Genomic DNA, 25279 nt, shown 5'->3' on the forward strand with positions numbered 1-25279 from the left:
ATTTTGTAATATTGCCTCTTACATTTATGTCTTTAATTTTCTTGGAAATGATTTCATGTGTGGTGTGAGGCAGGGGTTAGTTATCTTTTTCGTTTTTTTCCCATGTGGATACCCATTTATTGAGGAATGATCTGCAAGGCTGCCTTTGTCAGTATCACAGTGTCCATCCAAATACACATGGATCTGTTTCTGGGTTTTCTATTTGTTTCAAGTGTTTGTCTATCCTTGTGCTAATACTGCACCATGTTAATTACTGTAATTTTACAACAGATCTGGTACAGCAGAAAGTTTCTTCCATTGTAATATACACCTGGTAGCTAGCTTTGGGATATCATCTATAGCTCTCATCTATCTCTATCTATTAGAGACCTTCATTTTCTACTAAAATAAAGCTAGTTATGATAGATCAAATTGGCTTAAGTTGGTTCACAACAATGTCAGTAACAGATACCCAAATGTCATGTAACAGCCTATGTAGTCTATAAAAGAAAGGGATCATTTCATCAGTTCCCTTGAAGCTTGAGCCCAGGGAAAAAAAACTGGCCAAAAAACTCCAAATATCCGCTCTATTTATTATGTTTCATTAATGGCAGGGGGTAGTAACTTCCACGTGGCTCATTTAACATAAGCAGTTTCCTCCCTGTGGTTAGTCCAGGTGAATTCATTATCTCTGTACCATTTCAAGCATCAGGCTGCTGCTATCCTGTATTACTCTCGGATTTTAAATTTCCTTTTCAAAACCAAAAGTCCAGGAGTTGGTGAAGCCCTGGGTGCAAGGAAAGTCTGACTCTGGAGAGAAGTCAGGTGGGCTGGGGAAGAAGCAGAATAGGCTGATTTGGGCTGAGGGATAACAGATTCTGGGGAAGCTATGAACTGGAACTTCCTGGCTAGGCAAGGTGACCCTATAGTCCTTGCCAGCAGGGCCTGGACAAAAGAAGATCATCTCCAGAATTGGAATTTCAGGCTCTAGAGGTTTGGAAAGTGACAAGGAAGAGATGAACCTTCCTCTGAGGGCTGGGAGGCAACAGCGGCGCTGACGGCTGCCCCTTAGGCCTGGCCCTTCCTTTGTCATGAGGTACTTAGGAGACAGAAGAGTTTGGGTTTATCTGGCTCTAAGAAACACACATTTGAATACCTTGGCCTTTTGCATTTTTACTTTTTTTTTTTTTTTTTTTTTTGAGACTGAGTCGCGCTCTGTCACCCAGGCTGGAGTGTAATGGCATGATCTTGGCTCACTGCAACCTCTGCCTCCTGGGTTCAAGCAATTCTCCTGCCTCAGCCTCCTGAGTAGCTGGGATTACAGGTGCCGACCACCACACCTGGATAATTTTTGTACTTTTAGTAGAGACGGGGTTTCACCACGTTGGTCAGGCTGGTCTCAAACTCCTGACCTCGTGATCTGCCTGCTTTGGCCTCCCAAAATGCTGGAATTACAGGCATAAGCCACCACACCCGGCCTTGCATTTTTACTTTCTTAGAGGCCGTAAGTGGTATGTGAGTGTGGAGGCGTAAAAGGCTTGAGTCCAACTCTCTAACCCTCAAACCTAAAATCTTATTGTAAGTAACTTTGTTGGGCCTCCACCTCCTCATCTACACGATGGGAATAATACAACTTACTCCTGCCTAGGAGTTTGAGACCAGCCTGGGCAACATGGTGAAACCCCATCTCCACAAAAAAAAAAAAAAAAAAAAAATTGGTATGTGCTGGTAGTTCTAGCTACTCAGGAGGCTGAGGTGGGAGGATCACTTGAGCCTAGGAGACTGAGGTTGCAGTGAACCAAGGTCACCCTACTGTACTCCAGCCTGGGAGACAGAGCAAGACCTTGTCTCAAAATAATAAAAATAAAGCCTACTTCTCAAAGTTGTTGGAGAGATAAGACAAGGTCCCATCTGACAAAGAGCAGACGCCAATCAGGAGAGGTTTTCTGACCTTCTTTGATGTCTCCTGCCAAGAGAGGGATCATCTGTCTGCACACTGCCCCCTTCTGTTTAACACTTTTTTTGTAGAGATGGGGGTCTCACTATGTTGCCCAGGCTGGTCTCAAACTCCTGGCCTGAAGCAGTCTTTCCACCTTAGCCTCCCAAAGTGCTGGGATTACAGGCATGAGCCACTGCGCCTGGACTAATACTTTTTAACAGATTTACTGTGGCATAAATTACATACCATAAAATTTACCCATTATAAGTGTACAATATCAATGATATTTGGCAAATTACAGAGTTGTGCAACAATCGCCACAATCTAGTTTCAAAACTTTTCCATCACTTCAAAAATGGCCCCCAACCTAATTTACAGTTCATCTTTGCTTCTTCTACCACCCCCAGGTCTGGGAAACCACTGATCTGCTTTTTGCCTCCATAAATTTTCCATTTCTGCAAATTTCATATAAACAGAATCATACAATATGTAGTTGTACACATCAGGCTTCTTTTACTTAGCATTATGCTTTGGAGATTCATCCAGCTTGTAGCATTTACCAGTGTTTCATTGCTTAATTTATTTATTTAGAGCTGGAGTCTCGCTCTGTCACCCAGGCTGGAGTGCAGTAGTGCTATCAAGGCTCATGGCAGCCTCCAACTCCTGGACTCAAGCAATCCTCCTGCCTCAGCCTTCTGTATCCTGGGAGTACAGGCTCAAGCCACTGTGGCATGTTCCCAGTGCCTTTTATTGCCAAATAAAAAGATATGTCTATTGTATGGATATTACGCACTTTGTGTATCCATGCACCAGCTGATGGACTTGTGGATCACTTCCAGTTGTTGGCTATTATGAATTAATGTTGCTATGAACATTGGCAGCCAAGTCTTTGTGTGGACATAAGTTTTCAATTCTCTTGAGTATATACCTAAGAGTGGTCATATGACAAGTTTAACTTTTGAGGAAACTGCCAAACTGTCTTTCAAAGTAGCTTCCCATCTTTGTGTGTGTGTGTGTGTGTGTGTGTGTGTGACAGAGTTTTGCCCTTGTTGCCCAGGATGGAGTGCAATGACACGATCTCGGCTCACCGCAATCTCCACTTCCCGGGTTCAAGCGATTCTCCTGCCTCAGCCTCCTGAGTAGCTGGGATTACAGGCATGCGCCACCTCACCTGGCTAATTTTGTATTTTTAGTAGAGGTGGGGTTTCTCCATGTTGGTCAGGCTGGTCTCGAACTCCTGACCTCAGGTGATCCGCCCGCCTCAGCCTCCCAAAGTACTGGGATTACAGCCGTGAGCCACCACGCCCGGCTTGTAGCTTCCTATCTTAAGGGCTCCAGTTACTCTATGTTCTCACCAACACTTGGTATTGTCCTGTCTTGTTGATTATAAGCAACTCTAGTGGCTGTGGAAGTATCTCGTTATGGTTTTATTTTGCAGTCCCATAATGACTAATGATATTGAGCATCTATTCATGTGTTTACTAGTCATTCCTATGTCTTCTTGGGTAAAATTTGTATTGAAGTGTTTAAAATCAGGTTGTCTTACTATTATTGAGTTCTTTGTGTATGTTCAATACAAATCCTTTATCAGATATATGATTAACAAATATTTTCTCCCAGTCCATGGCTTGCCATTTCTTTCTCTTTTTTTGAGATGGAGTCTCACTCTGTTGCCCAGGCTGGAGTGCAGTGGCGCGATCTTGGCTCACTGCAACCTCCACCTCCTGGATTCAAGCCATCCTCCCACTTCAGCCTCCCAAGTAGCTGGGATTACAAGCGTGCGCCACTACGCCCGGCTAGTTTTTGTATTTTTAGTAGAGATGAGGTTTCACCAAGTTGGCCAGGCTGGTCTCGAACCCTGGACCTCTGTCTGCCTTGAGATCTGTCTGCCTTGGCGCTCCAAAGTGCTGGAATTATAGGCGTGAGCCACTGGCCTGGCCATTTTGTTAATGGTACTTTTTGAGATACAGAAGTCTATAAGTCAATTTAATTAAATTCAATTTTTATCAGTTTTTCTTTAAAGGCTCACACTTTTGGGGTCATAGCTAAAAACTCTGCCCAACTCAAGGTCGTGATGACTTTCTCCTGTGTTTTCATTTTTGTTTTTTGAGACAGAGTCTCACTCTGTCACCCAGGCTGGAGTGCAGTGGCGTGATCTCGGCTCACTGCAAGCTTCGCCTCCCGGGTTCACGCCATTCTCCTGCCTCAGCCTCCCGAGTAGCTGGGACTACAGGCGCCCGCCTCCACGCCTGGCTAATTTTTTGTATTTTTAGTAGAGATGGGGTTTCACCGTGTTAGCCAGGATGATCTCGATCTCCTGACCTCGTGATCCGCCCGCCTCGGCCTCCCCAAGTGCTGGGATTACAGGCATGAGCCACCGCGCCTGGCTCTCCTATGTTTTCTTCTAGAAGTTTTACAGTTTTAGCTCTTATATTTAGGGTTATGATCCACTTTGAGTTGATTTTCATGCATGGTATGAGATAAGGATCTAACTTCATTTTGAGATAAGGGTCTAACTTCATTTTTTTTTTTTTTTGCATATGTATAGCTGTTATGGGCTATAGTGTTTTGCTCTCCACCCCCTATTCATATATTAAAGTCCTAACCCCCAAGCTCCTAGAATGTGAATATATTTGGAGACAGCATCTTTAAAGAGGTAATTTAAAGTAAAATGAAGTCACTAGGGATGTGCCTTAATCCAATATAACTGTCTTTAAAGGAAGAGGAGATTAGGACATAGAAAGGTACAGAAAAGACCTTGTAAAGACACAGGGAGAAGAGGCATCTCATCTATAAACAAATGAGAGAGGTTAGAAGGCCCTGCTTGCCTAGACTTCCAGCCTCCAGAACTGTGAGAAACTAAATGATGTTGTAAGCCACCCAGTTTGTGGTATTTTGCTATGCAGCCCCAGGAAACGAATGCAACAGGTGACTATCTCAACTGTGTGTTAAAAAGACTATCCTTTTCGGCCCGGCATGGTGGCTCATGCCTGTAATTCCAGCACTTTGGGAGGCCGAAGTGGGTGGATCACTTGAGGTCAGGAGTCTGAGACCAGCCTGGCCAACATATAGTGAAACCCTGTCTCTACTGAAAATACAAAAAAAAAAAATTAGCCAGGCATGGTGGTGGGTGCCTGTAATCCCAGCTACTCAGGAGGCTGAGGCAGGAGAATCCCTTGAACCCAGGAGGCAGAGGTTGTAGTGAGCCGAGATGGCGCCACGGCACTCCAGCCTGGGCAACAGAGCGAGACTCCATCTCAAAAAACAAACAAACAAACAAACAAACAAACTATCCTTTTCCCAGTGAATTGTCTTGGCACCTTTGTGGAATATCAACTGGTCAAACATTTTGTAAGATTTTATTTCTGGACTCTCAATGTTGTTCCGCTGATCTATATGCCTGTTTTGTCAGTACCCTACTAGCCTGATTACTGTACCTTGTAGGGAGTTTTGAAAATGGGTAATATGGCTCCTCTAACATTGTTCTTTTTCAAAAGTGTTTTGACTATTCTGGGTCCTTTATATTTCCACATACACTTGAGGATTGGCTTGTGAATTTCTATAAAAAAGCCTATAGAAAAGATTTTGACAGGGATTGTATTGAATATGTAGATTCACTCTGGGAGGCGTTCCATTTTAACAATATTGAGTCTTCCAATCCACAAGTATGGAATGTCTCTCCATGAATTTAGATCTTCTTTAATTTTCATTGAAATGTTTTGTATAAATCCTGCACTTCTTTTGTTAAATTTATTTCTAAGTATTTCATTCTTTTTGATGCTATTGAGAATGGGACTGTTTTCCTAATTTCATTTCTGGATTATTTGTTTCTAGGATATAGAAATACAATTGCTTTCTGTATATTGAGCTTTTATCCTGATCTTACTAAACTCATTTATTTGTCCTAGCATTTTTTTGATGGATCTCTTATGATTTTCTGCATAGAGAATCATGTCATCTGTGAGTCAAGAGTCAATACTCTTTCCTTCCCAATCTGGATGCCTTTTCTTTCTTTTTTGTGTGCTTACACTGGCTAGTCCCCTAGTAAAATGTAGAACAGACATGTAAGGGTAAACATACTTGCTTTGTTCCTGATCTGAGGGGGAGATTGTTCACTGCTCCATTTAAGAAACATTTCTTGCTATTCCTACCCCTCTCCCATCAGAATCGCTAGTGATTTTAACTTGGAGAAACAAATACCAAAGAAAAGCTGCTAAACAAAATAAAACATGCTCCTTTCCTGACTATAGCCTCAAGTCAAATGAAATATAACCAAAAGGCAGGTCTCTTGCTGTTTAGGACGTTCAAGGGACAGGAAGCCACTGCACCATCAAACAACAGGGGTTGGCTAAATAACTTTGGAAGCACGAATGTATAATGGAATACTATGTGGTCATTAAAAGTAGGCTTAAGAGGATTTTTTTTTTTTGAGACAGAGTCTCGCTCTGTTGCCCAGGTGGGAGTGTAGTGGTGCCATCTCAGCTCACTGCAACCTCCACCTCCCAGGTTCAAGCGATTCTCCTGCCTCAGCCTCCCGAGTAGCTGGGACTACAGGTGTGTCCCACCACACCTGGCTAATTTTTGTATTTTTAGTACAGATGGGGTTTCAACATGTTTGGCCAGGCTGGTCTCGAACTCCTGACTTCAAGTGATCCACCTGCCTTGGCCTCCCAAAATGCTGGGATTATAGGCGTGAGCCACTGTACCCAGTCAAGAGGATGTTTTAATAGTAGGGAAATTCTCACCTAATAATTACGGCAAAAGAGAAAGAGCAACAAAATAACACATACAGAATGGTCTCAACATCATTAAGAAATGCACATAAAGAAAAGGTGGAAAGGAAATACGTAAAACCCTTAATAACTGTTGCCTCTAAGTTGAATGATAATGAATGATTTTCCCCCTAATTTCTTTACATTCCTTTGAATTGCATAAATTTTTATCGTTGAGCATCTTGTAGCCAGAAAAAGAAAAGAAAACAGAATACACCTACAGGCAAGACTGCGTGGGCATTTCTCCGCCTTACCTTACAGTATTCATCAATTGGTATCAGGCGTTTGACAGCCACGTCCCGGATGTGGCTTCGTCTGAAGAGAATCTTACCTGCAGAAGATGAGAGCAAAGACAGTGTTGTCAGGGAACAGGGACAAGCTCTCAGCAACCTGAGAGGGTGTGGACATGGCTGTTCCTAGGGTAGGTCTGAGTGGTGCCAAAATTCCTGGCTGCGATCAAGGTACCCCTGCTGGACTTCCGTGGGGCTTGGATACGCCCATGTGAGGTCCCCTATACCCTGTTCACAGCTTTAACACAAGGGCTTGGGGGAATGGGACCCACGGAATAAGTTTTGGTGAGATAAAGGAGGCTGGAAACAACTGTGGAAGGAAGCCACTCCTACCTGATGAAGAAAGAAGGTTGGACCCGAGCGTGTGAGGTCCTGTCCAACTCCAGGATTCTGGCTGGGTGAACAGTACAGTGGACAAGCAGACATGCCCTCAGCAATAGTTCAGTTTCCTCCCTTTTCCTCATTTACCTCTGTCTTTTCCTCATGTTCCCTAAACCCCCATGCTCTACCATTCTGAGCCCTCCCCTCTGCCTGGACACCTCCCCATGCAACCCCACCACCATCCCTCATAGGGGTTAAGAGTTCCTGGCTCTTTCTGACTGCACACATTATTTATTTTTACAGCACTTCTTCTGTCTTACCAGTCATGTGCTCTGCACAAATAGGAACTGACTGCATCTCAGTCCATTTTGTGACACTAATGTTTGATAAATATATGAATGTGGCTTCCACCTGCAAAGATGCCAAATACTTCCAGTTCCTTCCCCAATTAGTGTTCATAAGAGAAGGGTTTTGAGTTCTCCTATTTCACCAAATATTAACTGAGAGTCCATGACCTGCTTCACGACATCCGAAACTCTGGGCCATGGGGCTATGAACCACCAATATGACACATGGGTAGAGAATGTGGGTCACAGAAAAACATGGGTATATACATGATGCCACTGAAGATCTCTGGAAATATCCAAGACACTGAAATGTCACGGGCGATGCCTGTTTAAAGCAAATCAGTGGGTTCTCAGAGAGTTTAGACAGGATATCCTCTCTTGGGGAGATGGTGGTGAAGCGTATGCACTAAAGGTTAAGACCACATGACTCACCATTCTGGATCTACCACACAGTCAGGGGTGAGGGAAATCAGAAATAAGACATAAAGGAGGGCCAAAGACACAGGGCATGGAGATAAGCACCTCTACCAAGCTTGTGCAGAGCAACCAGGGGGTATCCATGGGTAGGTCAAGGGGAAGGCACGGGAGGACCAAAGCTGCTCCAGAGAGCAGAGCATGGAGACCTACTAAGAGCTCTCTCTATTTCTGGACCTAGGAGGTTGGTTAAAAAGAGGAATTTGGGTCAAGAGCCTGGCAAGGTGAAGAGAGATTACTATTGATCGAAGACGGTTTCTGGTGACATGGCTGTCTCCACAGATCAAGCTCGGGCAGGCAGGGATAGGATGGCATAGAAAAGTCTAATAAGAGTCGGGCATAGTGACTCATGCCTGTAATCCCAGCACTTTGGGAGGCCGAGGTGGGTGGATCACTTGAGGTCAGGAGTTTGAGACCAACCTGGCCAACATGGCAAAACCCTGTCTCTACTAAAAATAAAAAAAAATAAAAAATAAAAAATAAAAAATTCAGCCAGGTGTGGTAGCATGTGCCTGTAGTCCCAGCTACTCAGGAGGCTAAGGCAGGAGAATCACTTGCATCTGGGAGGCAGAGGATGCAGTGATCCAAGATCACACCACAGCACTCCAGCCTGGGTGACAGAGTAAGTGAGACTCTGTCTTAAAAAAAAAAAAAAAAGAGGCTAGTATAGTAAGAATTTTCATATGACAGAACTGGAAGGAATGTTGAAAAACAACCCTACTGACTTTTAAAGATTTGCAATGCAAAGTGGTAAAGGAGATTTGCACCCTAAAAGACCATGTGGCTAATCCAACATTTTAAACAACTGGACAACTTGCTCTGGTGCAAAAGGACACTATTTGGAAACTAGGTAGACAAGGTAAACTTAAAAAAAGAGAGAAAGCCTTTTTTTTTTTTTGCTCATTTTCACCAACTAAAAAAATATCTAGGCTGGGTGTGATGGCTCATACCTGTAATCCCCACACTTTGGGAAGTCAAGGCAGGTGGATCACCTGAGGTCAGGAATTTGAGACCAGCCTGGCCAACGTGGTAAAACCCCATCTCTACTAAAAATACAAAAATTAGCTGGTGGCGCATGCCTGTAATCCCAGCTACTCGGGAGACTGAGGCAGGAGAATCGCTTGAACCCAGGAGATGGAGGTTGTGAGCTGAGATCATGCCATTGCACTCCAGCCTGGATGACAAGAGCAAAACTCTGTCTCAAAAAAAAAAAAAAGAAAAAAATGTAGATGAATACGTATCACAAAGTATCACATGGGAGATAACCTTTAGGTCTGGCTGCCTGAGAGCCAGACGGAACAGAGCTATATTTCTCTTGTTTCAAAAGCAAATAGGAGAAATATCGCTGAATTCTTTCTCTCAGCAAGGAACAGCCCTGAGAAAGTGAATGCATTCCTAGGGGGAGGTCTCTGAAATGGCCACTCTGGGAACGTCTGTCTTTTACGCTTGCAGATAAGGGATGAAATAAGCCCCAGTCTCCTGTAGCGCTCCCAGGCCTATTAGGACGAGGAAATTCCCGCCTAATAAATTTTGGTCAGACCGTTGTCTGCTCTCAAACCCTGTCTCCTGATAAGATGTTATCAATGACAATGCGTGCCCGAAACTTCATTAGCAATTTTAATTTCGCCCCGGTCCTGTGATCTCGCCCTGCCTCCATTTGCCTTGTGATATTTTATTACCTTGTGAAGCAAGTGATCTCTGTGACCCGCACCCTATTCATACACTCCCTCCCCTTTTCAAAATCACTAATAAAAACTTGTTGGTTTTGCGGCTTGGGGGGCATCACGGAACCTGCCGACATGTGATGTCTCCCCTGGACACCCAGCTTTAAAATTTCTCTCTTTTTGTACTCTTTCCCTTTATTTCTCAGACCAGCCGACACTTAGGGAAATAGAAAAGAACTTACGTGAAATAACATTGAATTATTGGGGGTGGGTTCCCCTGATATCTGGCGCCCAACGTGGTCTTTCTTTTTTCCTAAGTGCATGTGGGAACTCGATTCCCTTTGGTAGAGATTTAGTGGCACAATGGGGGGCTGAAATTAATATTCCACATAACTCTTATAGTGCTCCCAGTCAGCATATGATGGAAAACATGGGGTTTGTTCCTAGGCTTGGTCTCAGTCCAAAGCATGAAAGGATTACTAAACCCCTCCCAGTTACTGTAAAAGAAAACAGGGTGGGTTTAGGTTATCCTTTTTAGTGATGGCCGCTGCCACACCTCCTGATCCTATCCCTTTACAATGGAAATCTGACACACCTGTTTGGATTCAGCAGTGGCCGCTCTCTAAAGAAAAACTGGAGGCTTTAACTCACTTGGTTTCTGAACAGTTATAACTTGGAAATGTGGAACCTTTTCTTTCCTCTTGGAATTCTCCTGTGTTTCTAGTAAAAAAGAAATCAGGCAAGTGGCGGATAGTAACCGATTTAAGGGCCATTAACACTGTAATTAAACCTATGGGGGCCGTAGAACCCAGCATGCCTGCCCCTGCTTTAATACCTAAAAATTGGCCTCTCATAGTTATTGATCTTCAAGATTGTTTTTTTATATTCCTTTATATAAATTGGATTGTGAAAAATTTGCTTTTACTGTACCATCTATCAATAATCAGGAGCCTGCAGCTCATTATCAATGGAAAGTACTTCCTCAGGGAATGCTAAATAGCCCTACAATCTGCCAGCTTTATGTTGGGCAAGTGCTTTCACCAGTTCGAGCCCAATTTCCCCAGGCCTATATTCTTCATTATATTGATGATATTTTGATTGCTGCCCCCACTGATAAAGAATTAATTGACTGTTATCAAAGTTTGAGCTGCCGTGTTACAGAGGCTGGATTACACATTGCTCAGGATAAAATTCAACAGACCACTCCTGTTCAATATTTAGGAATGGTGGTCGATAATGTATTCAAACTCAAAAAGTTCAATTTAGGAAAGATTCTTTGAAAACTTTAAACGACTTCCAAAAACTTTTGGGTAACATTAATTATTTAAGACCTACTTTAGGTATTCTGACCTATGCACTGTCTAACTTGTTTTCTACGCCACGGGGAGATTCCAATCTCCACAGTCCCAGGCCTTTGACCCCTGAGGCTTCACTAGAACTGGAATTCGTAGAGGAAAGAATCCAGACAACCTAGTTATCTAGAGTACAGCCGTTTCAGCCTTTTCAGCTTCTGGTTTTTGCTTCATTACACTCCCCTACTCGACTAATAGTTCAACATAATGATTTAGTGAAGTGGTGTTTTCTTCCTCATTCTGTGTTGAAAACTTTGTCTGTTTATCTAGATCAAATGGCCACCTTAATTGGACAGGCTCGGTGTAGAATACTTAAAATTTCCAGATTTGATCCAAATTTAATTGAAGTTCCTTTAAATCGGTTTGAAGTTCAAGCCACCTTTCAACATTCTGTACTGTGGCAAATTCACTTGGCTGATTTTATTGGCATTATTGACAATCATTATCCAAAGAACAAATTGTTTGATTTTATAAACATGACGTCTTGGGTGGTCCCTCGATTAACCAAAGATCAGCCCATTCTTGAGGCCATTACAGTGTTCACCGATGGCTCCAGCAATGTAAATGTTGGTTATGTAGGTCCTACAAACAAGCTTATTTCTACCCCTTATACCTCTGCTCAAAAGGCAGAGTTAATTGCTATAATTACTGCCTTACAGGATTTTCCCAAACCTTTAAATATTGTCTCTTATTCTACTTAACGTGGGAAAGAGGGTATGCTTGTGTTTCACCAGGAGATCATCAAAAGAAAACCACAGGGAAAAGACGTCCGTGTCAGAGACTGCCCTCAGACGTGGTGAGATCTGTGCCAAGGTGAGATCTTCCTTAGAAGCTGGCACACCAAATCACAATGGGTCTGATTCAATCCTCCTTGATGGCAATGGAGACCCATCTAACTAATCCCACTTCTCCTGATTGCCTTTCTTTTTCTCCTTACAAACCTAAAAATCTCACCATTTCTATTAGCCTGACAATAACATCCCTCTGTTCTTCTCTTCCTCCTTCAGCACTCAATCTCGCTTACACTGGGTTTTATTTAATTATTCTCCTCCTTATACTTTCTGTCTCACCAGTTTCCTCTCACACTGATTTACCTGCTACACAAAATTATTCTTATTGGGCTTATGTGCCTTTTCCTCCACTTATTCGACCTCTCACCTGGATAGATGTTCCTGCAGAAATCTACACTAATGATAGTGTGTGGATGCCTGGAGCTACAGATGACTGTTGCCCTGCTCAACCAGGAGAAGACACTGCATTTAATGTTACCATGGGTTATAAATACCCCACTCTGTGCCTCGGACATGCATCTGGTTGCATCCATCTAGAAACTCAAGTCTCGGCTGCTTATCTTCCAGAGAGATCAGCTACAGAGGAACTGGAACATTTGGTCTCTGGCCTCTCCCTTTCTCTTTTAAAACAAATGAAAGGGGGAGTAATGGGAGATACCCCATACTTTCAATATAAACCTGCAGGAAAACCATGCCCTGAAAATTTTGAGGGCCCATCTAAAACTTTAATTTGGGAAGACTGTGTTAACTCACATGCAGTAATATTTAAAAAATGACTCATATGGTTTACTAATAGACTGGGCACCAAAGGGCTATTTAAAAAACAATTGCTCCTCTGGCAGAAGGGAATGCCTGGAGGCTACTTATTTTATTTCTTATCGGGAGAATGAGAATCATCATTCTACTTTGCATAGGAGGTTCAGCTCGTTCTTTCCCTTAAAATGGGAAGATAAAGGCATTACCCCCCTGAGGCCTCATATGATACTCCCTATTCTGAGCCCAGAACACCCAGAACTTTGGAAATTGGCTATTGCCATGTCTGGACTGCAAGTATGGGAAGGGAAAACTATTCTGTCTGTTGTCCCCACTACCGTCCCCCTCTCTCAGTATCACCGTAGATCCAGACATTCTGCTTTACTTACCTCCAACCTGACTGTTCCCACACAGAGTTGTGTTAAGCCTCCTTACATGCTGTTAGTAGGAAATATCAAAATTTGGACAAACAATCCAACTGTCCAATGCATTAATTGTCATTTATACACTTGTATTAACTCCCATTTTGACTCCAGGAAAAGTGTAATGTTGGTTCGGGCTCGAGAAGGAATCTGGATTCCGGTAACTTTGCCCAGACCCTGGGAATCCTCCCCCTCAATACATTTAATTAATGAAGTGTTACAGCAAATTCTGAAAAGATCTAAGAGATTTGTTTTCACTTTAAGCGCTGTGATCATAGGCCTAATTACAGTCACTGCACTGGCCACCACTGCTGGAATGGCGTTACATCAATCTACTCAAACGGCTCATTTTGTTAATGATTGGCAAGCCAATTCCACCCAAATGTGGAATTCTCAACAAGGCATTGATCAAAAATTGGCTAATCAAAATTAATGATTTAAGACAGTCTGTTATTTGACTTGGAGATCGGGTGGTGAAGTCTCGAACACTGCATTCAAATGCAGTGCGATTGGAATACTTCGGATTTCTGTATCACCCCGTATTCCTACAATGAGACTGATCATTCATGGGAAATGGTCAAAGACACCTTCTAGGTAGGGAAGATAATTTATCATTGGACATAACTAAATTAAAGAAACAAATTTTTGAAGCCTCTCAAGCTCATTTATCCATTGTGCCTGGAGCTGAGGTGTTAGATCAGGTAGCAGAAAATCTTTCTGGATTAAACCCCACAACTTGGATTAAGTCTATTGGGGGCTCCACTGTAGTAAATTTTAGAATTATGTTTCTCTGTTTAATCGGCTTATCTTTAGTGTGCCGGACCAGTCAAAGAATCCTGCGTCAAAATTGAGGGAACGAACAAGCCTTCATCACCATGGCACATTTATATAAAAAGAAAAGGAGAGATGTTGCGGGAAGTCAGGGACCCTGAACGGAGGGACCAGCTGAAGCCATGGCAGAAGAACATAAATTGTGAAGATTTCATGGACATTTATTAGTTCCCCAAATTAATACTTTTATAATTTCTTACGCCTGTCTTTACTGCAATCTCTGAACATATAGAACAAATGTCCATGAAGATTTCACGGACATTTATCACTTCCCCAATCAATATTCTTCTGATTTCCTATGCCTGTCTTTACTTTAATCTCTTAATCCTGTCATCTTCATAAGCTGAGGATGTATGTCGCCTCAGGACCCTGTGATGATTGCATTAACGGCACAAATTGTTTAAACAATATGAAATCTGGGCACCTTGAAAAAAGAACAGGATAACAGTGATGTTCAGGGAACAAGGGAGATAACCATTAGGTCTGGCTGCCTGAGAGCCGGGCGTAACAGAGCCATATTTCTCTTCTTTCAAAAGCAAATAGGAGAAATATTGCTGAATTCTTTTTTTCAGCAAGGAACAGCCCTGAGAAAGAGAATGCGTTCCTAGGGGGAGGTCTCTGAAATGGCCGCTCTGGGAATGTCTTGTCTTTTACGCTTGCAGATAAGGGATGAAATAAGCCCCGGTCTCCTGTAGCGCTCCCAGGCTTATTAGGATAAGGAAATTCCTGCCTCATAAATTTTGGTCAGACCGTTGCCGGCTCTCAAACCCTGTCTCCTGATAAGATGTTATCAATGACAACACATGCCCGAAACTTCATTAGCAACTTTAATTTTGCCCCGGTCCTGTGATCTCGCCCTGCCTCCATTTGCCTTGTGATATTTTATTACCTTGTGAAGCAAGTGACCTCTGTGACCCGCACCCTATTCGTACACTCCCTCCCCTTTTGAAAATCACTAATAAAAACTTGCTGGTTTTGCGGCTTGCGGGGCATCACGGAACTGCTGACATGTGATGTCTCCCCCAGATACCAGCTTTAAAATTTCTCTCTTTTGTACTCTTTCCCTTTATTTCTCAGACCAGCCGACACTTAGGGAAAATAGAAAAGGACCCACGTTGAATTACTGGGGGTGGGTTCCCCCAATAGGGGGAATTTTGGGGAATGCATTTACCTCCTGGAGCCTCAGTCTCCTCATCTGTGAAATGGGATAGTAGCCCCTAGCTCTTAGAAGCCGTCTCCATGACACCCAGCACAGGGGTGGTCCTTAGTGGGTGCTTGCAAAGGGGCAGTTACTTTAGACTTTAGATGATTCATGCACTCTGCAATTCAGAGCGCACGTTCTTTCCTCAACTCCCAGCTTTCTTAAACCTGCCTCCAGTGGGCCAATTTGTCATTTACCCACAGCAGAGCCCGAGTTGTGGCTCAGGCCCTGGACGTGGGGCAGAACTGTGAGGCCAGCGGTAGGCACGGAAGCCAGCACCTCCTTGGCCAGGGCCTCCCTGGTGAGGTGCCATGGGCAGCGACCCTGGCCTGTGCCTGACGTGAGGTGTTTCTGTGTGCATCTCAGGGAAGGAGGGTGAGCCAGCTGCCTTCCTGGAGGGGAAAGGGTGTTCAGAGGCGAGCACAGCCTTTGGTGGGAACGGTCGGCTTTTGTTTTCCACTGTGGAGGAAGGCCAGACTGTAATTCCTATTTTTCAGGCAGCATCCTCTGCCAAGTCGGCTTCCCCAGCTCCTGCTGGGATGGAAAACTGTGCAGGCTGCTCTCCCCTCCCCCGCCTCTGTGCTAACATGAGACTTGCTTTTGTTCTGCTGACGCGGCAGTCTTGGCAGAAAACTGACCCCTAGGAGAGGGGGCGCTTCTCTTGTGCTTCCCTGCCTTGGCCTCACCCTCAGCCTCGAGGAAAAGCTAAGAGGTGGCTCAGAAGGGGTGGTCCAGGGTCCTGGGGCCCGGCAGGACCTCTCCAAGCCACAAGTGGGTGCCTTGAGAAGGGACCAAGTCCCTGGGAACAGCATTTTCATTAATTCTTTGGTGGAGATGGATTACGTAACCATGAAAGCTTTTAAGAGCTTGGGAGAGGGTCGGCTCAAGTTCTTCTCTGTCTTGGGTAGTTTTCCAGAGCTGGGTTTGCCTTTTATCCAGTAAAGAGTTAGAACTCACTGCCTTCCTTTCCTTTCTTGTTGTAAAAAACCTACATCTGGAGTCCAGTTTACCTTGAATATCCAGAATGGTCATTTAAGGAGGACTCTAACATGTAAAACCAAGAGATTCCAAAGGCATGTCCCAGGACCCTGTTTCTGCCTTTACCAAGAATCTACTATGTGCCAGGAACTGGACCTTGTGAAGCAGGGGTCACTGTCCCGTTTTTTAACAGATGTGGAAACTGAGGCTCAGAGGGGGATGTCGCTTGCTTGAGGTCACAGGCTAGTCTGTTTGACTCTGAAGCACACGCTTTGGAGCATTGACATTTGGCTGCCGCAGCTGGCCAGCAGGGTTTTCTCCAGCAGGAAAGAAAATTCCAGCATGGTTGTACACTTTGCCAGTGGAGGAACTACAAATGTTAGCTTTTTTTAGGTAAAGGATTCTCCCAGTGGAGGAGGCCTGGCAAACACATGTGCCCTGTCTCTAAACCCATTCAGTGACAGTAATACCTGAAGAACCCACTATGTTCTAGACTAGGGGGTTGGGAGACTAGCACTTGTGTGACCCAGGGAGTCCTCCCCATCTCTAGACCTGTTCCCTTCGCTGAAAAAAGATACATTTTTTTTTTTTTTTAATTTTTGAGATAGAGTTTCGCTCTTTCACCCAGGCTGAAGTGGCGCGATCTCGGCTCACTGCAACCTCCACTCCCTGGGTTCAAGCCTCAGCCTCCCAAGTAGCTGGGATTACAGGTGCCTGCCACCACGCCCAGCTAATTTTTCTATTTTTAGTAGAGAAGGGGTTTTGCCATGTTGGCCAGCCTGGTCTCAAACTCCTAACCTCAGATGATCCACTCACCTTGGCTTCCCAAAGTGCTAGGATTACAGGCGTGAGCCACCATGCCTGGCCTGGAAAAAGGATCTAAAGGGCCCATCCAGCTCTAAATATCTGTGACTTAGGGTGATTGTCAGATTGCTGATTTTCAGTACATAAAAACCATCATAGTAAGTGCTTGATGGCTGTTAGCGATCTGCCAGGCATTTACAGAATCATCATAACAACTTCATCATTTTAGTACCATTATTATCTCCAATTTGCAAATGAAGTCATCTACCCAAGGTGACAGAGTTGGTGAGGGGGGCATGCTGGGATTGGAACCCAGGTTGTCTGACTCCAGGCACGAATTTTGGAGCCAGCCATACCTGTGTCTGAATTCCAGTTCTGCCATCTGTGCAAGCGCCTATAGGTTCCCTGAGCCTCAATTTTCCTCATCCGTGAAATGGGTGCAGTAATGCCTATGCTGCAGGGCTGCTCTGAGGAGCAAACGAGGTAATGAAAGTAAAGCACTGAGTGACTGGCCCACAGTAGTGAGCTATTATTATACTTGAAGCAGTAACACTGGTTTGGGTAACCCCTCTCTTTGAGCTGAAGCCATGATAGTATTCTTTGGTAAGAATTTGGGGGGATGGAGACTGACTGCCTTGGGAACAGAGACTAGGCATAATTGCATTAAACGCTGCACAGCAGCTGGTGTGCTGCCTGGTAGCCATGTGAGGTAGGTTCATAAACTTTCTAAAATATCCCCCAAGGATGTGCCGCCCTAATCCCCAAAGCTTGTATATGTGACGAGCTATTATATGCCTTCCGTTCACTTTAGAAGCGGGAGATTATCCTGGATTAGTCAGGTAATAATTGTATGAGTCCTTAAAAGCAGACAGCTTTCCCTGACTGGTGGCAGAAGGCAAAGTCAGAGGGATCTGAAACCCTAGTCAGGTTTGCTGCCCCACTGTTGGCTGGGAGATGGAGAGGGGTCCTGTGATGAGGGATGTGGGAAGCTTTTAGAGGCTGAGAGGGTGACAGCCAGCAAGGAAACAGATCTTGGTCCTATAGCTGTGACGAACTGAACTCTGCCAACAATCTATGTGGAGGCTGGAAGTAGACTTTTCTGTAGGTCCTCCAGATAAGAGCTTGGCTCAGCTGACATCTTGACTTCAGCCTCATGAGACCTTGAGGAGAACCCAGTTGGGCCAAAAACCCTGCCTGGATTTTTGGCCCACAGATCTGTGAGGTAATACATGGGTGTTTTAAGTTATTAAATTGGTGGTAATTTGTTATGCAAGAATAGAAAACGAATACCATAGTTATAGAAACAGAAAGCACTCACTAGAGGAACTCTCTGAGCTCGAATTATTCCCATTTTAGAGATGGGAGAAACTCAGGATCCCAGAGGTGAAGGGTCTTCTTAAGGTCATTCATCAGCTAGTAAATGGTGTAGCATCTAATGCCGAAACCCAAGTACTTAGTCATTAACCCACTTATGCCTAGTGTTTCATTATTGGAACGCTAAGCCTGTGGGAGTTATTTATATATTACTGCTCAAGGTCACTGCCAAAGTCTGATTTTTCACTCATGTAAAAATACAAAAAATTGCAACCTCCGGCATAAATGGGTTAATTTCTATAAATGGCTGAGATTCTGGTCAGTGGGATGGTGTCCCCTGATAAAGGAAGACAAGCTGATAAACTGTCCCAAGGGCTCTGGGAACTGTACCAGAGCCCCCAGTGTCCCAGTCTGAGAGCACCCATCTCACCTACCTGGCAGAAAAGGGATGATCCGCTGCTTGGGGTCCTTCTGTCCTCCTTCCATGGGAAATTTGTCCAACATCTGCATCTAAGTGGGGGGCGAATACCAAAAACAAAAACCTTTCATAATGCAATAAACACCATCTAGGACATTTTAAAGGAATTATGTGAAATATGTGATGTGATATACTAAAAGTACACTGCATTCAGCTTTCCAGAAACCCAAACTAATGGGAAAGGCAATTTTAGTTGGACCTAGAAACCCCATGAAAACAATGTGTATATCCACAGCTGCCAGATTTGTGAAGGTTCAGAGTTAGAAGAGACCATTCCCGGCTTTCCTGAGGTTCTCCATCCACAGGATCTGAAACGTGAACAATACTCTCAGGGCCACCAGGATTTCATGGACAGAAGGTCATCCTGCTCCTAAGAATTTCTGGGTTGAGGTAAGGAATAGATCACTAGCATCCAATCAATGTGGTTCGGTTCATGCTTATGAGAGCACTATATTCCCCTGACCCAGGAAGAATTCTCCTGGTCGGCTCAACAGATAGCTTTGGGCCTGGCTCTGTGCTAGAGGAACGGGGTACAGCGAGGAAAAGATTCATAATCTAGAGAGGGGACTGAGAAGAGAACTGATCATTAAAAGGTGGTGTAAAGAGAGGGAGGTGTAGGCTGCTGTGGGGGTAGAGGTGCAAGAGGGCAGAGTCCCCAAAACAAAAACCTTTCATAGCACCATAAACGTATCTCTGAACGCTTCAGGGACTTCATGTGAAATATCGGATTTGACATACAAAATCACGAGGATCTGCTTCTTACCCCCCATGTGGTCTTAGGAAAGTGACAAAACCTTTTAGGACCTCATCTTTAAGTCTGCCATAAGGACACCGACTTGCAGCATTATTTTATGGATTAAAGCTGGGCTGTGGAAGTCATTAACGCTGTTGTCAAATATTTCTGGTTCTTCTTCTGAGCACCTGGTAGATTTGTACTTTCCCCAGTCCCTTGAAGTAGGATGTGGCGATTCCATGTGAGCTGGAGGCGTGTGTCACTTCAGGGTGGAAGACGATGACTGGTGGATGCTTTCCCACTAGCTATTTCCCTCTTCCATGGGGATTGGCCACTCTCCAGAGCCTGGCTTCTCTGCTGGCCGCGGTCATGGGTTGAGGTCCAAAGACCCCAGTGACCTCTGCTAGACATGTGGCCTGAGTGAGCTATGACAAGATGCTCTTGTTGTATGGTGAGGTTATCTGCGTGAGCAGCATCTTAACCTACCCTGTTTAGTACGCGGGTCAAGGAATCAAAGCAGATGGGGAGGGAGAAAGTCCCAAGCCTCGTGGAGTAATGGCTGGAATGTGAAAAGCCTGCCCACGGGAAAGTCACTCTGGCACTTAAGATCTGTCCCTGTCATGGAATGAAAGAAACTTTGAAAAGTCCGGGAGAAATACACACAGCTATTATGCAGGCATTTGGGGAGGGAGGGGAGGACCTGAAGTGGGAGAGAAGAGAGATACGTATATTAAACACCTACTATCTGCCAGACATGGGCTAGATTCTTCAGAAACATTCCCTCATTAAATCCACGATCATTGCTTTAAGGTGGACATGACTGTCCAGGAAACTGAAGGCCTGTAGCCAACAAAGCGGAGGGGCCAGAGACTGAAGACCACTTGCTTCTTTATCATCAAATCACCCCGCCTCTGAAATGCTACAAAGACAATTAAAAAAGCCAGGGCTGCTTTTCCAGGCTGGAGCTCCCGGCCTCTTTGGTGCTGTTCTACACGATGCCCTGGGCAGGTGAGTCAGCCTCAGCTTGGCTGCGCATCCTGGAAGCTGCTGGGATGCACGGCCTTGCCCCGGAAGTCTTTAAACTTTTAAGCTGTGGGGGTTTTTTTTTTCCTTCTCTCTTTTTTCCCTTGGTCGCTAGCTACAGGTTTATTAATCTTTGTCGTTTCAAAGAACTTGCTTTTAGTTTCACTGATTTTCTTTATTCTTTTTCTGTTCTCAATTTCTTTTCTTTTTTGAGACAGGGTCTTGCTCTGTCACCTAGGCTGGAGTGCGGTGGCACAATCATGGCTCACTGCAGCCTCAATCTCCCCGGGCTCAGGTGATCCTCCCATCTCAGCCTCCAGAGTAGCTGGGACTATAGGCGTGTGCCACCATGCTCAGCTAATTTTTTTTGTATTTTGTACAGATGGCTTTTGCCATGTTGCTCAGGCTGTCAATTTCTTATCTTAATTATTGCCTTTCTTTTGGGTGCTTTGGGTTATCACTTTTTTTTTTTTTTTTTTTTGAGATGGAGTTTCGCTCTTGTTGCCTAGGCTGGGGTGCAATGGCGTGGTCTTGGTTCACTGCAACCTCCGCCTTCCCGGTTCAAGCAATTCTCCTGCCTCAGCCTCCCAAGTAGCTGGGATTACAGGCGCCTGCCTAACTTTATTTTTAGTAGAGACGGGGTTTTACCATGTTGGCCAGGCTGGTCTCGAACTCCTAATCTCAAGTGATCTGCCTGCCTCGGCCTCTCAAAGTGCTGGGATTACAGACGTGAACCACCGCGCCTGGACTGGGTTTTCACTTTCTAGTTTCTTTTAATTTTTAAAATTTCTAAAATTTAATTTTTAATTGACACATAATAATTGTATATATTGATGGGGTACATTAGTAATGTTATGATTCACATAATATATAGTGATCAGATCAGCATATTTACATATCTGTCATCTCAAACATGTATCATTTATTTGTGTTAGAAATAGTCAATGTTTTCTCCAGCTATCTGAAACTATATAATACACTATTGTTAACTATAGTCATCCCACAGTACTATAAAACACTAGAACTGGCCAGGCGCAGTGGCTCACACCTGTAACCTCAGCACTTTGAGAGGCCAAGGTGGGTGGATCGCCTGAGGTCAGGAGATCGAGACCAGTCTGACTAACAGTGAAACCTTGTCTCTACTAAAAATACAAAAAAATTAGCTGGGCGTGGTGGCAGGCACCTGTAATCCCAGCTACTAGGGAGACTGAGGCAGGAGAATTGCTTGAACCCAGGAGGTGGAGGTTGCAGTAAGCCAGGATCACGCCATTGCACTACAGCCTGGGCAACAAGAGCAAAACTCCGTCTCAAAACAAAAACAAAAACACCCAAAACACTAGAACTGATTCCTCCTATCTAGCTGTGATTTTGTATCCTTTTACAAATCTCTCCCTATCTCCCCACTTCTCCCTACCCTTCCCAGCCTCTAGTTATCCTCTGTGCTACTTTTTACTTTATGAGATCAACTTTTTAAGCTTCCACATATAAGTGAGAACTTTATGTTCTTGGCTTATTTCACTTAACATAATGTCCTCCAGTGGCATCTATGTTGCAGCGAATGACAGGATTTCCTTATTTTTGATGGCTGAATAGTATTCAATTGTGTATGCATACCACATTTTCTTTTTTTTTTTTTTTTTTGGAGACAGAATTTCGCTCTTGTTGCCCAGGCTGGAGTGCAATGGTGCGATCTCGGCTCACTGCAGCCTCTGCCTCCTGGGTTCAAGCGATTCTCCTGCCTCAGCCTCCCCAGTAGCTGAGATTACAGGCATGGGTCACCACACCTGGCTAATTTTTGTATTTTTAGTACAGACGGGGTTTTACCATGTTGGTCAGACTGGTCTCGAACTCCTGACCTCAGGTGATCCACCTGCCTCGGCCTCCCAAAGAGCTGGGATTACAGGCATGAGCCACTGTGCCCAGCCCATACCACAATTTCTTTATCCATTCATCTGCTGATGGGTACTTAGGCTGATTCCACACCTTGGCTGTTGTGACTAGAACTGCAATCAACATGGGATGTATTATCTCTTAGATATACTGATTTCCTTTCCTTTGGATAAATGCCTAGTGGTGGGATTGCTGGATCATATGGTAGTTCTCTTTGCAGTGTTTTGAGGAAGCTCTACATTGTTTTCCATGGTGGCTATATTAGTTTACGTTCCCACCAACTGTGTATAAGAGTTTCCTTTTCTCTACATCCTTGCCAGTATTTTAAACATGTGGTCTTATTTGTGGTTTCGAGTCATTGTCCCCTGTTCTGTATTGCCTGGTGAGGTGGAAATGCTTGGTCCACTGTCATTCAGAGACAGGTGAGACCACAGTGGGGCCTTGCTGGAAAAGGCAGCCTTCCTTTTGTGAATCCAAGAGCTCTTCAATGCCAGCACATAGTAGATGCTCAATAAAAACAGGCTGAATTTGATGTTGATGAAGAGAGGTTGTGAGTGGCGAGGACAAGGGGCTATGCTCTGTACTTTTCAGTCATTTTTTCTGAGAACCTAAAACTTCTCTAAAAACTAAAGTTTATTACTTAAAAAAAAATTGGCTGAACCAATGAACGCAACTGAGCAAACGCTTTGGGAGGCAACTTCAGGAGATGTTTGCTAAGTAACTCTGAAGAATAATATTCACATTACTAATACTAAATAATAATTAGTAATCACAACTAACACGTGTATAACAGCTCACAGTGAACACGTCCTCTCACATACGATTTCATGTGACCTTCGCAGTAATTCTGTGAAATGTTACATTCCCCTTGTCACAGACGAGGAAACTGAGGAGCAGAGAGGGCAGTGAACTTGCCTGAAGTCACACAGCTAAGTGATGTGTCCAGCCAGTCCATGCATCTTTGTCTAAATTCCATTCTTTTTGCCTAAGACCACTCTTTGAGGCAGCTTCAGAGTGTCACGTGAACATAAAAGTCAGCCTGAGATGAGGTAAGTTTAATATTTGTGCCCACGTCAACAGCATGCTCTCTTTTCGAAAGCAGAGCCATTAATCAGTCTCAGCTGTGGAGTATTTTAGAGATTTATAGGTTTTTGCCTAACACTATCTACTTTTTCCTTTCTCAATTTTATTGTTAAGACAATGAAACACCATTAAAGGGAATTTTTTTTTTTTTTTTTTTTTTTCAAAGAATGCACCAGTAATCTGTCCACCCTAACACGACTATTTCCAATCTCCGGGGTCCTTTGGAGTCCCTGCCTGAATGTACATGTCAGCCAATGAGTCCCTGCCACTGCTGTTTTTCAGTCCTCAGAGGGGTCTCTACTGCCTGGTCTTAAGAAGCTGCTCTCTCGCCCTTTGTCCTGACTTGCTTTTACCCAGATCAGCATGGCCCAAGGAACTGAAAGGCTTCCCTTTGTGTTATTTATTTGTTGGAGGTGGCAGATCTGGGTTTAAATACTGCATAGTCTAACCACAGACATGACTGCTGGGGACCCAACAGCCCTGGGGTTCAATCCTGATGCTTCCTCATGCCAGCTGTGTGTCCTTGGCCAGGCACTTCATCCCCTGAGCCTATTTGACCGTCTGCAGGATGAGGGACGCAGCCTGCTCCGCAGCAGGGCTGGGTAAATGAGTGCTGTGTGGAAACTCTGGGGAGCACACCAGATGCTCAGCAAGAAATCCCTGCTCCTTACACTCTGCCCATATTGAATATGTTATTTTGAAAGTTATTTGGGGATAACTTTTAGTAGTCTGTAAGGCTGTGTGGTTTTTTCTTTAATCGTGTTAAATATACACAACATAAGATTTACCATTTCAACCACATTTGAGTGTACAGTTCAGTGGCATTAAGCACATTCACAATGTTGTGCAAACATCACCACCATCCATCTCCGGAACCTCTTCATCATCCAAAACTGAAACTGTGACTCCCCCCTCTCCCTCCCCCTGGGCTCTGGCAACCACTACTTTGCTTTCTGTCTCTATGAATCTGACTGTTGTAGCTACCTCCAAGAAGTGGATCACACAGTATTTGCCCTTTTGGGACTGGCATATTCCACTTAGCATAAGGTTCTCAAGCTCCATCCGTGTTATAGCATGTGGCAGAATTTCCTTCTTTTTTAAGGCTGAATAATATTCGATTGTGAGGCTGTGTTTTAAGGCTGGCAAAAAACCCCTCAGGACTGCCCGGGTGGCCCCGGGCTGCAGCAGGGCTGTCTGCTGGCACTTTCTGCCATGATGGAGGTGTTCTACATCTTGCTGTCCAATCCAGTGGCCACTCGCGTCCTGGTAGCTATTGAGCATGTGAAATGCTGCTCCTGCAACTCAGGAGCTCAATTTAAAAATTTTCTTTAATTGACTTGAATTTACATTTCAATACCCTCATGTGACGAGCGGCTGCCATCCTGGACAGTGCAGGGCTGGACTATCACAATACCTTCCTATTTAAACCACATCCAATTTTATTTCGTTTTCTTCATCACTGCGTCAATGTCAACGGCCATCTGTGAGTTTGCTAGTTGCAAAGACTAGGACTCAGGATAAGAAGCTGGGGGATTAGAGCCCTGCAAGCTTTCCTTGCCGAGCTGGTCTTGGTGTGTCCAGGTTTACCGGCCACCAATTGCGTCTATGCAGAGAACTGTAACACTAGGCATCCAAAGGCCTTGATGTAGGTTCTCCAAGGGACCAGGCCCAGGCTGTCTGCAGCAGCAGGAGCAGAGGCATGCCCCTCAAAGCCTAACCAATGTCATCCTTGGTAACGAGAAAACCCACTACCCGTGCTCCCCGCCAGATAACAAAAGAAGTGGCGCTCAGGGCGAGGAGGACCGGACACTGAAGAGGAAGATGAGTCATCTGGGGAGGA

General features: G+C 44.4%; 1 protein-coding gene across 1 annotated transcript in view; it reads right to left on the bottom strand.

Annotated features, from left to right (window-relative positions):
- The window catches only part of SH3PXD2B (SH3 and PX domains 2B), a 121774-nt gene that overhangs the window by 54688 nt on the left and 41807 nt on the right, over nt 1-25279 (bottom strand). Inside the window, exons 3-4 of the mRNA XM_054488693.2 lie at nt 18667-18742; nt 6945-7021 (exon numbers count right to left, since the gene is read on the bottom strand). Coding sequence (XP_054344668.1) covers nt 6945-7021; nt 18667-18742 — 153 coding nt within the window. The remainder of the gene's footprint in view (nt 1-6944; nt 7022-18666; nt 18743-25279) is intronic.

Source organism: Pongo pygmaeus, chromosome 4 (assembly GCF_028885625.2).
Source record: "Pongo pygmaeus isolate AG05252 chromosome 4, NHGRI_mPonPyg2-v2.0_pri, whole genome shotgun sequence".
Classification (NCBI taxonomy): domain Eukaryota; kingdom Metazoa; phylum Chordata; class Mammalia; order Primates; family Hominidae; genus Pongo; species Pongo pygmaeus.